Source organism: Priapulus caudatus, unplaced genomic scaffold, assembly GCF_000485595.1.
Source record: "Priapulus caudatus unplaced genomic scaffold, Priapulus_caudatus-5.0.1 Scaffold698, whole genome shotgun sequence".
NCBI classification, from domain to species: domain Eukaryota; kingdom Metazoa; phylum Priapulida; class Priapulimorpha; order Priapulimorphida; family Priapulidae; genus Priapulus; species Priapulus caudatus.
In genome coordinates this window covers 22812-40438 of record NW_014577759.1, presented here as the reverse complement: position 1 = coordinate 40438, position 17627 = coordinate 22812, and the positions used below count along the sequence as shown (strand labels likewise).

The 17627-nt window shown below is 40.5% G+C and overlaps 2 protein-coding genes across 4 annotated transcripts in view; one reads left to right on the top strand and one right to left on the bottom strand.

Annotated features, from left to right (window-relative positions):
* The window catches only part of LOC106812899 (DNA helicase INO80-like), a 42128-nt gene extending 30780 nt beyond the window's left edge, over nt 1-11348 (top strand). For all 3 annotated transcript variants that reach the window (XM_014816905.1, XM_014816903.1, XM_014816906.1), the window contains exons 29-35: nt 1146-1304; nt 1995-2097; nt 2289-2416; nt 2855-2974; nt 4792-4873; nt 5864-6031; nt 8181-11348. In XM_014816905.1, coding sequence (XP_014672391.1) covers nt 1146-1304; nt 1995-2097; nt 2289-2416; nt 2855-2974; nt 4792-4873; nt 5864-6031; nt 8181-8341 — 921 coding nt within the window. In that variant the 3' untranslated portion in view covers nt 8342-11348. The remainder of the gene's footprint in view (nt 1-1145; nt 1305-1994; nt 2098-2288; nt 2417-2854; nt 2975-4791; nt 4874-5863; nt 6032-8180) is intronic.
* Nucleotides 11349-13049: 1701 nt separating this feature from the next.
* Nucleotides 13050-17219, bottom strand: LOC106812902 (glutathione-specific gamma-glutamylcyclotransferase 1-like). Its single transcript, XM_014816909.1, has 4 exons — nt 16886-17219; nt 16039-16316; nt 15024-15059; nt 13050-14131 (listed from the first exon to the last, which is right to left on the bottom strand). The coding sequence occupies exons 2-4, from the start codon at nt 16201-16203 to the stop codon at nt 13502-13504; spliced, it is 831 nt and encodes a 276-aa protein (XP_014672395.1). The 5' UTR covers nt 16204-16316; nt 16886-17219; the 3' UTR covers nt 13050-13501.
* Between the last annotated feature and the right edge of the window lie 408 nt (nt 17220-17627).

Here is a 17627-nt window from a genome sequence, read left to right as displayed (position 1 = left end):
CGCAGATCTATATTATATAAATAGATATATAAATAGATATATATACATATATAACATATATAGATAGATGTAGATATATATATATATATATTATACACTTCTGATATTTTTGCAAGTATTCCTGCGTGCATATAGGCTCGCACATACCTAGGCATGTGTCTGCGCACAGCGTTTGTCATGCGTGCATGCGTGTGTATTACACTTACAGTATATATTATAGTTACGTATTTACTTGTGTATAAACCGCGCTTTTTGTACACAAGTTCAATAAAAAAAATCAGGGGGTGCGACTTATAGACGAGTAAATACAGTACATGTAAAATCGTAATGAAATTCACACGTTTATGTTTGCATGCTGCGCCACTTCATTGTGTGTCATTACCGATTCAGCTTTTCCTTCAATCACAGGAAAGAGTTTTGCTGTCGTCCTCTCATCCAGCGATGCCCACCCCCTACATATTCAGTAATGAATATGCCCCAACTGACTTATAATTTAAACAATCGTACCCCCGCCCCAGTACATAAATCAATGATGCCCCGTCCAGGAGAGATGCACTGCTGGTCTGAATAAATCTGTAATGGTAAAGTGGGTGTCCCGCGGCTGCTTTTTCAGGGACCTTTGAAAACGTTTGAAGTGAGAATGTGGTGCGATAGCGCCTGGCTCAGAGGATGTTAGGAATATAAAAACTAGAACTTTTCAGTTGTCCGATTGGGCAACTAGGCAAGAGAATAACTTGTCCGACATAGACTTTCACTTGTCCCGGGCAATCGGACAACCGTTAGTGTCGAGGGCTGGTGTGGTTATTGTATTTAAACCTGACTTCTCTACAATGTTTCAATACAATAACCACATCGATTACATTGAATTGTACATTGTATTTAATAGAAGTGTGTATACAGTTTGGTGGGTCTGGTAGGGTTTGCATGCAATGCAAGATTTCTTCATTTCTCCATTGAATTGCTAGACAGCTAAGACGTAATTAAGAGGCAATTTGCTTCTTACACTATTAATGATAGCTATTGGGTTTTTATGGAAATGAAACTTCCCAAAGCTTTATGAGATTAAGATTACTGTGTAAAAATGCACAGATTCACATCTAATTTGTGTTGCTCTATTCTCCATTTCTCTCTGGTGTTTTGCATAGGTAATATTCTATGACAGTGACTGGAATCCAACAGTGGACCAACAAGCTATGGATCGAGCACATCGACTTGGTCAGACTAAGCAGGTGGTTGTATACAGACTGATCTGTAAAGACACAATAGAGGAACGCATATTGCAGAGAGCCCGTGAGAAGTCTGAGGTAAGTAAACGTGGATGTGTCGCTGATGATGGGTCATCTGATATTGGCGGGTGCAGTTAATAGAGTCGCAACAGTGTCTATGTGTCCATCAATAAATTGAAATGAATACACTTTTGGCACTGTAATTCAGCATGTAGTCGGCAATCTGAGTGGTAAGTAATTGCCAGCTGAAAACTAGAGGGCAAGAGTTGAAGATCAAAGAGTGAGAATGTGAGATTTACAGCTTTACCGGCTATAGACATACTATATGACTGGTATCAAGAAATCATGGAATTGACGCACAAATCTTAACTTGACATGGCCTCTTCACATTTGGGATGTATGGTCACAGTGAGAAGTTTGCATCTGCTGTGTGAAATTCATGGTATAAGGTCAATAGGTAGTGGCTTAATTGTAACAAATGTTTTTTTTCTTGCTCGTGTGCATGTAAGGAACATTTGGTTTCAGCACTGACATACCATTTTCACGATTAATCAGAGCATGAAGTTTTCATTTTAGTCGGTAACAGCAGATTTATACCAAATATACCAATAATTTACTTGTTTTACAGTAAGTATCATAATATACTGTCAAATTCTAGAGCACTGGTCTTCTTTAAACCAACACCACGCATCACTTCTTTACATTGATGATTTAAGGTGATACATTGCGTTTGATGGTCAACACACAAACTTGAATATTTGTTTACAGATCCAGCGTATGGTCATTAGTGGGGGACAGTTTAAGCCAGACACTCTCAAGCCAAAGGAAGTAGTGTCCCTAATACTGGATGATGGTGAACTTGAGAAAAAAAGTGAGCTTTTCTGTGCAATGTTTCTTACTGATATGTAACTTACTGAAATCTTCTGTTTTCATAATGTGGAACAGTTTGCCCCAACTAAATCTTTCAGAATTGTTTTTAAGTTATTGCTTTCTGATATTGTATAGGAATTGGCAAAATGTTATCGAATAGTTGTAGTACTATTTCTATAATTGCATATACAGTGTCACAGAAGCAGGACCACAAGAGGTTGTTGGAGGAAAAGAACAAAGAGAAAGACAGGAAGAGAAAGAGAGATCAGTATGTTAGCAGCAAGTCCAACAGCCCTGCTGAGCCTGGAAAGCCAGTCAAGGTGGGAAAAACATGGCTGCCAAATAAAAGTGTGCCACCACGAAGTGGAACCAAAAATGAACAGCGTCTTAAAATTTCATGGCATAGTAAAACGCCTGACTATATAAGAACCACTTGTGTAATAACAAATTTATAGCTGTTGTAATAATTTTTTTACAACAGGCTCAGCAACTACAAGCATGGCTATTACAAAAAGGCTAGCAATGTTATTACAAAAGTTGTGAGTTTTAACAAAGCTGGTTTTCGTACAAAACTGGTTGCTAAAAATTGTGGCAGCCTTCCTTGTTTTTGTTGGTAAATAAGTATATGGACGTATCATATCATTCTTATTCATTCAGAAATACTACTTTGGTACGACGTGTATAGCATCTATGTATATGTATATGTTTATGTTTATGCACTAATTTTAATGGCTCTGTGACTCTCCCTGTATGTGTAGCGTGGACCGGGCAGACCACGGAAGGTAGTGAAGCCGCCAGATCCACCTCCCCGTGTGCCTGATCATGACGCTGCGTCGGTTGCGAGCCTCGAATCGCCTCCAGCAAGCCCTCTCAGTGAGGTAATGCTTCCACGTCCTTGTGCTTGTGAAGTTGAAATACACTTAATGTGTACGCCTGCCTGCAGTTTATTGCTTCCATGTATCTATGCACGTGGCTGTAAGGCTTTCATGCACATATAGATGTACCGTGGTAATTTGTCCATGTACCCTTAGATAGATGTACTGTGTTATAAGTGTTTCTACATACCCATAGATGTACCGTGGTGGTGCTTCTATATACATGTAAACATAGAGAATTCGCACCAAATCAGGGTGTTCAAGAAAAAATATTCTGATGGATTTGTTTCCGATTTCTTGACATCACCGCAAGTAAATGATTACAGAATCGTTAATTCGGATTTGACAAACTTGGTGTCTTATATCCGTGCATGAATCAGTATTATTGTACTTCCTGGGCTGGACGGCATCACTTGTTGACTAAAATTCATCATGCGTCTGAGCAGTAAAACTTTGGAACCGCTGTTTCCCACACTGACCATATTGCAGCCGTGTGTGATAACGAGCAAGTTGCTGCCCATCAATTCAGCGTGTTTTGATTAGCCTTAGGAAGTAGAGTTCCCCTCAGGCCCTACCTATAGAAAACTGGTCTTACCTCCGTTTCAAAAATCGTCGTGTGTCCTTCACACCAGGGCCATAACTGTATAGATGCAGCTCGATATGTAGTCATTATTACCACGCTAATATAGTAAGTGTAGCTAAGCACTAAGTAACTTTTCAGATTTATTAGATTTTGAGCAGATTTCTTGGATTTTGGGGTGAAAGAAAATCATATAGATTAATCCCCACATGCTAGAAATGTTTACAGTGAGGCCATAATAAAAATATTGTTTGTTTGCCCTCACCCGACCGACCCGCCAAAAAGGGGCTGACTCAAAAATTTTTATTATTTATTATTGTTCAGCTGTCCTACCGTCTGACCTTGTTCATATAAAACAAACTGCATGTCCCTACGATGCCCATACGCTGAGATAATGAGCGGTGAAAATCTGGTATTTTCGCTGAACACCGACTAGACATTAGTCGGTACTGCATCACTCTCTCGAAGTGTTATAACTTCGGTGAACCTCGCGTGTTTCCATCAATGATTGACAAATGGAATGAATGACGTCTGTTATTGATTGCCATAGTGATGACCCCCACCTGTGCCCACCTCACGCCCACCTCACGCTGAATGTATAGTAAACTCTGGTAGTATTACGTGAGTCAGCACCACTATGGCGCTACAAAGCGGCGACCGGAAGCAAGTTCAAGCAACACACTGGAAACACTTCGAGAGAGTGATGCAGTACTGACTAATGTCTAGTCGGTGTTCAGCGAAAATACCAGATTTTCGCCGCTCATTATCTCAGCGTATGGGCATCGTAGGGACATGCAGTTTGTTTTATATGAACAGGGTAGGACAGCTGATCAATAATACTGCAAAGAATCGTCAAAATAAAACGGAAAAAGTTTATTAATTCGACTAATACTGCAACATGGTTTCAGCATTTTACCGTTGTACGCTCTCCTTCTTTATACGCTCTTGATTATATAAATCTGTAGGCAATACATTATATGTACCAAGCAAAACAAACATTCAACATAAAAGGTATTGCCACACAAGCACACCCGAGCATGTAGACCCCATGCTGAATTTGTAAAAAGACGCCCCTAAAAAAAAGCCTACATACCTATCCAAACCTTTCAGCCTGGGTCTGGTGAGGGCAAACAAAGATTTTTTTAATTGTGGCTTGACTATGAAGTATATCCCGAAAATGTACTTGTTAACTGATACAGGTCAGTACTATTACGCTAAATTAATCTTTTTGTTATTTTAGATTTCATCGCTAGCAATTTTTGGTGAGGAAAGTAGTGACATCATGTTGAATGTTGAAGAGAACTGGGACTTGTTAGCTCCTGGTAAGCCACCATGCAGATATGCTAAAAATATAACAATAACCTAGATTTAAGAGTTTGAAATTCAGTTATGATCTATATATACTACATATCGCTTGTTAATGTGTATTATCAATGATAAATAAATATTTACACGTAAAATTGATTAAGAAAATAGATATTTATGGTAATTAAGACCTAACTTAATGTTTAATACTATGCTGATGTACTACTTTATTGCTATCACTATATTCTCCTTGTACTAATATAAAAGCTTTCAATCGAAAAATGTGAGGTAAACGGTTAACTGCTCTCAGAAACGATATGCTTGAATAATATCATATGCCAATAAAGAGTCCAAAAAATATCAAAAATTATTGTTAAATTTGGCATTGTCTGTTAATCAGTTCCAATTGTATAAGTGTGCAGTTGTTTAAAAAATCCTATGTATGTTAGCAATCATGTTCAGTGCACACATGACAGGTGTTTCTGCCAAGTGGTAGGAGGTGTTTGAATGTTTTATCCATATGTAAATTTTACCCTGATAGAGATTGTTGACTTGGGTGTTTGTTCTGAGTCACTTGCTTCTCTGTCAATTCTCTCCTCTCATCCATTACTAGACTATGTGTCAACACATGGTTATGATAGGTAAACATACCGAAACCAGGCAACAGAGAAATAATATGTTGGTGGATGATCCATTCAAAAAGTTTAACTGTACATTTCCCCAGTACTTTACGTATATAGTACATTTTTGTGGACTTGGCCAAAAGGCTAAAGAGGTAGTGTCAGATCTGAAAAATGGTAAACATGTATTTCAAATGTCATTTTAATGCATTTATAAATTTTAATTAGTTGTACTTGAGAGCTGCTGTAATAATGTTGGCTTCTCAATGTGCACATACATCCACTCACTGTTTAGGTGTATCATTATTATGACCAAACTCAGTAGTAACCTTGTAGCAATTCTGAACTGGCTCAGGAGGGATCAATGACAGTGTTTCTGTATGGCAGTCGAACCAACACCGCCACCGCCTAAAAAGAAGAAGCGTGGCCGGCCCAAAGGCAGTGGCAAGCGTGTACGCGGCACTGTGGCAACGCTAAGCGCAGCAGAGCAGGCAGGTGTGCAGGCGGGTATGTCAGCTGCCATCTCTGCAATCGGACTCAGCATGCAGGCTAGAGGTAAGCCTCTTAATTCTTGTAGCCATTTATAGGCCACAGTATGAGCTTATCACTGAAATATGGTAGCCTCTTGATTTTAATATATAGTTATTGTGGATTCATGAGTACGGTGTGAATATGCCCAGTGTATGAATACTATCCATTATAACGTGGTTTAAGTGGATGTATACTTACTTGATTTTATCTGGATTACTATTTCAATTAGAATAGGTGGATTATGGGACTATGACAAATTAGAAACTTGTTGCAACTTTCAACTTTCTATGCTATAACAGCATAAATTTCTAGTTTTTTGGTTTGTGTAATTAACAACCTCTGCTATCAGGTGTAACTTTATTTCGCCACATTTTTAGCTCATCTGACGTAGTCGGATGCAGCTTGTAGAATCGCATGATTGTGCGTCCGTGCGTCCGTCCGTTCGTCAACAGTTGGGCACAAATCTTAACCGCTCGACGTACGGTCACGATATTCGGGACGTGGGGGGGGGGGGGGGTAATCCGAAAACGAGTTGGGATGTCAAAGCTGGAGATCAAAGGTCAAAGGTCAAGAGATGTAAAAGAAGGGGGAACATTCCTTCCTTAACTTAAAGTATAGGGAGGAAATGCAGAATTGCGGCACAAATCTAAACGGCTCGACCTAGGCTCGTGATAGCCGGTGTATAGCATCATGGTAGGAAAAGCCATCACTGTGCCGAAATTGGAGGTCACAGGTCAAAGGTCAATGGGGCACAGGGCAGATTTTAGACATTTTCTGAGGACATGGTCTGACGGATCGATTGGAAAACATTTTTTTTTCAGCGTTGACCTAGCATTTTTATGGCTTTATTGAAAGGACAATGAAATCTACTTTCTGCTGACATGCGAAGAGTAAGTGTTGGATAACCTTTTGACCCTCAAGAGGAGGGTTAAACATGGATTTGTTGATGTCTGTTAGAAAGAATTTGACTGCCGGGTTTTCTAGTAGAATCTATCATGCCTGTGATGTATGAGGCTACACATGTCACAGTGAAATTTCAAAGCTAAATTGGGTTGAAGGTTTATGCTCCTTAAATTATATAATTTCTATGGCATTCTGTACTGTCAGTGGTGTTACATGTAACGTATGCCACTGCCAATGGCCACTGCCAGTGCATGTGGTGGTGATAGTACTGTGTAGTTTTGCCTGCGTTAATTAGTTACACGGTGCAGCTCTCTATTTCGGCCTGTAGGCTTGCGTAAGTAAATGGATGAGTGCTTACCTATCTGTCTTGCAAATAGTTGTTGCTACTACGTACGATGGGAGCTTCCATCTTTAATCTTAAGACACTTAAACGTACGCGCGCCATCTCGTGGCAACTTTTATAACGATCCCAACGAACATTCCTTTGAGAAGGTTCCTGATACCATCCCTGTGCCTTCCACTGTTTCGAGTCGTGTATGTGAACACATTTGGGACTAACAGGGTTTACTAGAATCCCACCACTCCACCACAGAGTCACCGCAGTAGACGTTAGATGAGCACTGTCGCTCCGCAGCACTTGTATCTAGATTGTGCGTATATAAGCAGTGATAATGAAATGATAGCATAAAGTAATAAAAACGCTGTTCCAGTCTAGAACCATTACCTCACTCAGTGAGATATGCTTTTGGCAGATGGTTGCCAATGTCAAGGAAATTACTGTGACATGAAAAAATGTAGCTGCATTATTTTTCAATTTTATAAACCATGAAAGCATTTATACTGGAGTAGTCAGTAAAATGTTTGCTAATAGGTGAAATCTATTTTGTCTGCATTTTTTATTTTCTAATTTATATAATAAGAGAGATAATAATTTATAACTTACTGCTATTCCTATATTATGTACTTTCGATCTATGGCTTGTCTTTACAATACTGTATACACTGTATATTTCGCGGTGGTACTCGCATACAAATACAAATACTTGATACAACACACGAATAATTCATACCGAATAATACCGAATATTTCATAATTCACTGACCGCGAAATTGTCTGTCAAGTCTGTCAATTGTATGTCTGTCAAGTCTGAATTCGCGAAAATATGTGTACGCGAAAAATATGGCGTATACAGTAGTTGTTGTTTCTGTATCATATACCATGCAGAGTGCATAAAAGATGTTGCTACAATAATTTCTGTTCTTCTACACAGGTGCTGCAACACCACCCTCTCGGTCATCGTCATTTTCGAGCTTGTCCTCATTGCCCAACTCGGCGTCACATTTCACAAGGTCTCGGTCATCTCCAGGCCGTGGTTCTTCAGCCTCAGCCAAGGGAACGCCAGGCACAAGCCCCCGCCACAAAAGAACATGACTGATGTTCATGGCAGTTACCATAACAGTGTCGACCAAGTCTCCAACTGAAGATAAGGTGGTTTTTAGAGGCGAAATTGGTCGGATATATGTATAGGTAGCCCATGTAAAAAAGAATTTGTGTTAGACTCGAACTATTTGTATTATCACAGCTTGATCTTGATTTCATAATAGTCCACAAGGTATACAAAGGTACAAGGTATACAAGTACCACAATGGATTTTTATATAATTATTGGATATGTAAGTGAGCTACAGGTAAACAGGAACTAGTGCAAGAATAGCATCATGCTTCATGACAGCATGTATTTATCGCAGCCATGCACTACACAGTTTAGCTGCAGTACATAACATCTGCTATACCAGCATTTTATGCGTGATCCTAGTGTGCATTATTATAATAATAATTATGTGCTAGATGTGTTGCTATCATATCTAAATAATTGATTAACAAATCAAATGATGAATCATAGGCCTATATAGATCCTCTGTAGCAGAGGCATAAATGTTATAATCGAGCAGTCGATTCGACTATCTGCATCTTTTCGATAAAGCAGTGCAGTGGGCTTTTATGGCAAGTGTATCTACCCTCTAATCTATAGTTGCTGCAGTATATATACACGTAGCTGAAAATGCGACACCTGTCACTTATAGACCCGATTAGTATTGTCCTTGCTAGCAATCTATAGCAATTAAATATGTATACTGTCTGCAGTGACTCAGACATCCCTAGCTGTGCCTGTGCTCAACAAGGGACTGAAGCGCAGCTATTTATACAGCTGAGTACAATGCTATGTATAACAAATTTTTGAAACTCAATTCCGAGCTTTTTAACTCGTCCCGATGACGTGACTCTGCTGCCCAATGAACCCGCAGCTATACTTACAATCACACAGTGGTTTATATAGCGTACGTAGTGAAAAGTAGACCCCACCTCCCAAACCTGATTGCTGATCCTAACAACGGTTTTACCGACCAATGTGTGTACTTCAGACTTTGATACCAACAACGTTTAACTGTCGTATCCAGTCGAGCAAAGCATTTGATTGGAATGGCATGAATAATTGGGTCATTGTAATAAAAGTGTTTCATCTTTACGTGAAATGGCATTGGTATTTCCACATCTAGGTCAGTTAGGTTTGTCAGTGTGCCGTCTTACATATTAATCAGGCTAAAATGCAGAGCAACTGATGATGTGTAATGTACTGCTACTTGTTAATGTAATGCATGTATAGAAGGTGAGATTATTTCGTGGTGTATGCATAGTCTATGTATGGCACATGGTCAGATGTTAGCTCAACTGTTCCGATTAAGGGGGCTATCACATAATGTCGTGCATATTGTATTAGGGGTGGGACAATCATCGATGTATTGACGTATCACAATACAAACCTTGACGATACTCGTATTAATACATTTGACCATTCACGATGCAATTATCAATGCGTTTGACCCTTCACAACACACGTATTGATGCTGTATTAAATCAAATCTATATCATTTATCACAGTAGCTTTTTTAGAACAAAAGAAACAACAAATTCACAGTTTTTAAGCTCTTCACGATACTGATTTGTAAGCGTTCACATGATTGGTAGAGTCCCGGTTTAGAGTATAGTTTGCTAGCTAGTTTCTTTCTCAAATATTGCAATCTGTATTGTGTCGTGAAGGCTGTATCATGATGTAGATTGTATCGTGCGATATCCGTATCGTCCCACCCCTACATCGTATACTGCTTATCTGTTATTGTTGCCAGACGCACATCTAAATTATAATTACCTTTCCTACAAACCATGTAAATACACAGTATATCTTGTTTTGTATTGGGGAGATACATTTATAAAATGAGAGCGAGATAGGGAGAAGTTGAGAGGTGAAGCTTTTTACACAGAAGAAGTGTGGAGTGATAGAAAGAGTGTAAGAGTGTGTGAGAGATAGTGTGTGTCTGTGTGTTAATGGGTGTCAGTAGGAAGAAACTGACTTCAAACTAGAACTGGATTAAAAACAAGGTTCAAAGGTCTTTGCAAACTAATTTCCAACTTCCAACTAAATTCACGTGCATATAAAAGTCTGCACGTTTACAAAAGTCGTAAAACATCAGTTTGTAGAAACCCCATAATTTTTTTTCGTAGAGGTCAGTTTCTCAGGAGCTTTTGTCTGCTGCATCTAATATCAGAATCAGGGTCTGATTAAAAATTTCCGTCAGAAGTAACATCTTCCTGCCCACTGGGCTGTGTATTTGTTGCTTCTGCCGGCTTTTGAGGTTCGCAGTAACGGACTTAATGCCTGCTATTCATGAATGTGGTCTGGAAGGGTAGGTGTTCATTACCTGAAACGAGCACTGGCTGCTAACTTCTGTGACGAAGATGGTCTTTTGTCACCAAAGTGATCATTTATTGCTCTGAAGATTATAGGACTATGGCGTTGTGAAGTTCTTGACAACTGCCTCTGTTTCTGTCGGAGTCTTCACCCATACCGACTGCAAACAAAAGGTGAAAAGACTGACCAGCGACGTTTGTCAACGTGTGCCTTCTGTTGTTGTCCGAGTTTCGTATCAGGCTTCCAGAATGTCTCTACATCTCTCCTCTGTAGCTGTATTTGGGCTGGTAAAGTGAGGTTCACTTAAACTTAAAGTTCAGCTTACTTCCATCACGAGCTATTCTGGGCTGGGCCCATGCTGTACAGATGTAGCTTTTAAAATCCGTGTTAAGGGTTTTTGCCTCGTTTTCGATTTGTTTATTTTTGCACAGCGCTTTCAGCTTCTCTGTTGCCCAGTGGTGATGGGGTGGGGGGGCTGCTGGTGATGTGTGTGAACCCAGGATAGTGTTCTATTCAGCTATAATACACGTTTGCAAATTTCTCGCCATGCAGTTGCTGTCTTGATGCATGCATGCATTCACATTTTTGTATCCCCAGTTCCCCGCGCTCTCTTCTTCATCAGCCTATAACATGGAGGGATGTGTTGGACAGCCCTGCATTCGCATGATAAATAAACACGAAATGTATTTACTACCAAAGTCTTAATGCTTCTCTACACCACATATAATCATATGTGTTGTTTATATGTGTCATGTCTATATTATATCAAGAGTAGATAATAACACATAATGTGTTATTATCTACTCTTGATTATATGTATTGTTTTTGCACAGCAGCGGCCGTGCGGTGTAGTCGTGTGTTGCAGAGGAGCATTTGAACGTCATTTACAGGAAGTTATTGGCAATGATAGGCGAAAGAGAGTTGAGAAACATTAAGACTGGTAGTAAATACATTTCGTGTTTATTTACCTTTTTTATTGAAACGTTCCAAGTGCCTGTGCCCGCATCCCTCTTGGGCAATCGATCAGCCTTCAGTATATTTTGTAATGTTACCAGACCAGACGCGATTCCCCTAGTCGTAGAACAGCAGCTACCATCGCTGTAAAGATTGTATCCGGGTCATTATAGTAGCTCCAGGAAACTGAAGAGTAAATACAGTGTACAGCACAGCAGCAGAGGATAAAACAAAGGACGCTTACTGACTGTACGCCCGCGTGCCAGCCGGTGGTAGCGTCTTTCGCGGAACCAGCTGGAGTAAACAGCTTGCCGTCACCCACGTAAACATGCTGGAGATGGCAGCGGGGACCGTCGTATATGCGGGGCGAACGCCTATCGTACGGCGGCTGCGGGCACTGTCCTACTTTTTCCAGCTGATGTATTTCTATGTATAGCTGTACGTGTGTTCTATTTCAGGGCGCGTCGACCAACCTTCCAGTATCAACCAAGGTCTCATAACCGGAATACCTGTCCTCAAATAGTTCATTTCTTATCAAGATACTATTGTGATTATAGCCACAATAGTGGGCTGTGAAGAATAATATACCAGATAAATACGTTGAGGGTGTTGCTGTATACCAGCTGGCAGCATGCATATCAAGAGTTCATAATAGAAATTTTCCATTATAATAGAAGTTGAACATATCTATTATGGACGCTTGGTAATGCTTGGTAATGCTTGGTAATGGGTAATGGATATGCATGCTGGTATACAGCCACACCCCCAACGTATTTATCTGGTATATTCTTCACAGCCCACTATTGCTGAAGGGGTTGTTGTCGTATAGGGTACTAGATATATATGTACGGTGTACCCGAGGTACATATATACATGTATACATAAATGTACCCAGTGTACGAGTTCACTACATAAGTGTACCCGTGATCACATATACCCGAGGTACATACCGGTATATATAGCGATAGCAGTCTGATGACGTCACAGGGGCGAATTTACGCGGTACACGTTATAGTTGGTTACCAAAATATTATTTTATTGTACAAAATTGATTAGAATGATTCGAAATATTGTTCAGCTTGACTAAACTTGACCTTGACCTTTTCTAGCATGTGCGTGCAGGTAGGATAATAGAATTAGAGCAGTGTTTTAGATCTTCCTCTCATCCATCTTATCCATCTTCCATACATATATGTACCCAGGGTATCTTGTATATGCCGATATATACCTCGGGTACATATATGTGATCACAGGTACACTTATGTAGTGAACTCGTAAAACTGGATACATTTATGTATACATATATGATATATGTACCTCCGGTACATATGTAGTACCCTATACGACAACGACCCCTTCAGCCCCACTATTGTGGCTATAATTTGGTTGCTACATATAATAGGTACTTCAACAGAAATAGATAACATACGCACATAAATTTATGTAATCTAGATAATTGGTTTTATTTGCGTCAGTGCAATCTGATGGATGTAGGAGGCAAAAGAAAATGGAAGAACTTTCTACTTAAATATTTAGTTTTCGGGTGGCATGATTTTCAACCAAATATTATTTTTGAACATAACACATAGTATATGCAAGCAATTTTAATGGCTACTTTATTGACCATCCCTTCAGTTAGACAGCCCTGATTGAGAAGTTTGGGTTTTTCCAATAATAAGCAGCAGTTTTCATAATACATAATTGAAATAAACAATACTTAAAAACCAAATTATATATCATATAATTTATATATTAATATATATCTGCATTGGTAATGAGGTAAAAAAAATTGCAATATCTCTTTGGCAACATGCTTTCTTTCATTTATCCAATAATAAAACATTGCACAGACATTATACACACTACATACAGCACTACACACAGCAGCCGTCAAACCACCACCTTCACAGTTTTTGACGTGGCCTCCTTAATTGTGCCACAAATCGTTAGAGATTCAATGTCATTGCTGCCCCGGTCCTTTTCGACATCCTCCAATGCGGCGCGCCATGAGGGAGCGCTGCGAATTTTCTCCCACCAGAAGGCACTGAAATTCTCGCGGTCGTGGGCGGAGGTCTCGAGCTCAGGCACATCGTTGAGTGGACAGCACGAGTGGTTCATGAGCGAGGAGAGTGGAACACCGCGTTCGTCAAGAATTCGCATCACTGCACGCTCCAGCGCAAACAGCTCGTCATCAAGCAGATCCTCCTCGTGGAAGAAACGCGTCAACTTCATCAGGTACTCAACATTGTGCCCACACTGCCCCTCAGCTGACGCGATGTCCAGCGCCATTGTATCAATCGACGATGCGCCGACGTAGTGCGGGTTTTCCTCTGTTGCTATGTACACAACTACGGGTAGTGTGGAAACCAGCGCGGTGGAATCGTCACCAGCATGGGCATGGAAGTCGGTGATGCACGTCTGATAACCACCTAGATTGCATTCTCTCATGTTCAGGTGCTCATAAGCCTCCTCTGTCTGCTCAGGACCAACAACCTCGTACGCAACACCCCACGCGAGTGCCTGAGAAAAGAAAGCCATTAGAAGTTGTATGACATCATATTACCCAAGGGTTCCAAATACAGTGTAGCCCCGTTATAACGCGATGGTTGGGGTCCATAAAATGTCATCGCGAAAAAAGTGGTATATATATTATATAACTATAAGAGTAAAAAAAGGGGGTCCAACAACTCATTGCGTGCGTAAAATCGGATTCTACTCGGGGGCGGATTCGGACCGTATTTGCCGTATTGGGAAATACGGTCTAGATTTCAAAGTGCCCTTCGAAATTTTGCGCTAAAAAATACAGAAAACAATTTGATGGAATTTGGCTATATTCTCTATTTGTTTTCTTTTTCTTCTGATTCATTGACAGGACTTGAAGGAAATCAACATTTTACATGGTAACAAAACTAGCTTTGATATCTGAAAAAGAAGGGAAGTGCTTGAATCATTCTGCATTAATTGCTGGTATGCAAAGTGCAGGCAAAATGAAGCAGGAATAAAATTCCATATGGTTTTTAGCTATTGCTGCTCTGTGCACTAAATGTGTGCTCAAATGGTGCTCATTTTTGTGCCCAGGGACCCTTGAAATTGTGAAAAATTGAGCCCAGACCCCCCGCCATGTGTTTCCGCGCCGAACGGCGCCCACTGTGGGGTGGTGTGCCCTTTTTGGGGGATGTGCCCTTAAAATCTGGAAAAATACTGTCTAGCTTCAGCCCTGGATCCGCCCCTGCCACTGTAGATTAACAAGGGTATAAGGCTAGTTAAAAAGAACTGCTCTGGGAATGGCGAATTATCACTTTTTTACCCGAGACACTGGGAATCGATAATCTACCGCCATTCCCCCATCAACATTGTCTTCCGATTTTATGCCGATGTTACAAAGAAAATATATTAAAAAGCATCAACTTACATTTTTGTCAGTAATCAGTGTAGCAACTCTTCCAGGCTATAAACAAAAAGGAGATCAATATAGAGATTAATTACGTACGTTGCAAGTATCGTGCACATATGTAAACAAGCAATTGTGATAATATAACTCTGCCTAGTTAATTGTGGATATATAGTAATACCATGTAGCCCTCGTTGGGTCTGCCACAGGGCCAGTGCACTGCCCTGTAGCAGAGTCAATGAGGCTTGTGCTACAGTACTATTGGCTCAATCCTAGTTTATAGCACCCCGAATTAGTTTAGCATATATGTGAACTATAATTACGCCGGGGTCCCAAACAAGGATTGAGCATACTATTATAGTATAGGAGTTAGCTTAACTGTATATAAAATAATGTGATCGAGCTATAGATATAGTACTCTGTCAGTCTGTTGAGTGTTTAGTTTAGTTACATAATTGATGATTGTGTAACCTCGCACTTCTAGGGTGAGGTACAAGAGCAGTAGGAGTGAGAGTAGAGCAACAGCCAAGACAAGAAGTCAAAACACAAACTAGCAGAGTAACGTACCACAAAGAGTTATATTCGACATGATGCAAGGTAAACAGAAACGTGAAGCTGAAGGTGTAGAGATATACGTGATAGCCAAACCAACAGAGGAGAAGAAGTCCCCTCTCTCTCTCTCGGCTCTCTTATATGCAACCGAAGTTGTTGCTCGGCCTTGCTACGACGTGCGCCAGCTGCGGGTAATAACTGATTATCCCGTAGCAGTGCGGCCCACCTGCCGCCGTCGTAGCTATCTTATTGCTTGATATTACCTTCAGCCTGCATCGCGTGTGAACCTAATGGTTCATCTATTCCCCTGCATTGTCACCAATGCGACCCGCATGGCCTTATTCCAAACTAACAGCAATTAATAAGGCCTGCTGAAACCAGCTCCGTTACAATTGTATCTAGCTTAGTTGATGTGAGAAGAACGATAATGTATTACAGTATAGAGTTTTCGGTTCAATTCCTACATGTAGTCGATTATGCCTACCTTTTCAGGAGTTCCTCGATGCGTGCAGTTGCCTTGCCAAAATTTTAATGAAAACCCTTTCACGTATCCAACAGTCTTAGACGTGTAAGAGAACCCAGGCTTCCATATCAACGAACCATACCCAAACACCCAGAAACGTACTGGGAGCCCAGAACTGCACTTCATACTGACTAGTACTACGTGAATATTATCTGCGGCCTTGCCGGTCAGCTATGCTGCCTTGTATCTTGTATCTTGGGGACCCTAGCTCTCTTGACGTCTTAACTGCTGGTCCGATTCTGCGAAAAACGAAACAATAAATAAGCAGGTGAAATTCATACCTAGTTAGCTCCAAGAAACGGTATTGCTAGGGTTACAATACCTAGTAGGTATTGACGGTATAGACAATCCGTCGCACAGCCTGGTCGGGCTAACCTTCTAGTACGGTATATACTACTAGGCCTACTACTACTACTACTACTAGTACTAGTAGTACTAGTAGTAGTAGTTATAGTAGTGATAGCAGTGTCATAGCACTACTACTACTAGTACTAGTACTAGTAGTAGTACTAGTACTACTACTACTAGTACTACTAGTAGTAGTGCTATCACTATCACTATCAGTATCAGGAGTTAATAATTAGACAAATTTTTCTCATGCCATTATGATTAATCATTAAGTGATCAACTCCTGGTAGGCCCTATACTATAGATAGGCCCTACTAGTACTAGTACTATAGTACTACTACTACTACTACTACTAGTACTAATGTAATAAAATAGTAATATATTAATTATATATAGTCTCTTGCATGAATGACTTTGTTGACGTCAGGAATAAAGGAATTACCGTTATTACGCATCTTACCTGTACACGTTCCGGTTGTCACTTCATCAGTATTATTCATTCATAACAATTCACCGTCGGTAGAACCGGACCTATATGCTACAACATACACTTCTTCGCGCGACTAGTGACAGTGTGAGAACAGCTGTGAGCTGCAGCTGCTGAACCGTGTGATTCGGTATGAACGTGGCGGATGATGCAATCCTGCTGAATCCACTCCCGGTCCCAAACTCCACGACAGCTGTCGCTCTCGCTCATGGGCTATTATTAGCTCTTGATTCCATATAGGCTAGTACCGCAGTACTACTAGTGACTAGTGACCAGTGACTAGTGACCAGCTCGCAGTTTTGTTGCCTGTGCCAGTGCGTACAGCCGGCGCGCGTGATTTTTTCCTAGGATAATCAAGCACATTTCACGGTGTGACGTCACGGTGGCATGACAACGAACCCAAACTCCACGACAGATGGCGCTCTCGCTCATGGGCTCAATCATAGAAGAACAGACCACTATTAAATTCTCCATAGGATCCTATACTTAAGAATTGAATTTCAGGAGCTGAAAAATAGTATTTCGGCCATTTTCGGCCGAGTGGCAATATTAAAGCTAGGTAGCCATGTACTTCAGCTGTGCACCATTAGAGTTATGACATATGTTGTCCGGCGTTTAAAAAAAATATCGCGAATTTACTAATCGACACCACATTTGTGCCTAAAAAACAGTCGCTCAGTCCAATGGAGGCCATACATTGAAAGAATTCGTTTTA

What these genes read in the sequence shown, in the direction of transcription:
- LOC106812902 (XM_014816909.1), bottom strand. Translation starts at nt 16,203, where the DNA reads ATGAAGTGCAGTTCTGGGCTCCCAGTACGTTTCTGGGTGTTTGGGTAT. An exon ending in ATCGAGGAACTCCTGAAAAG is followed by an intron (nt 15,060 to 16,038) that starts GTAGGCATAATC and finishes TTTTGTTTATAG; the next exon opens with CCTGGAAGAGTTGCTACACT. An exon ending in CACTGATTACTGACAAAAAT is followed by an intron (nt 14,132 to 15,023) that starts GTAAGTTGATGC and finishes TTCTTTTCTCAG; the next exon opens with GCACTCGCGTGGGGTGTTGC.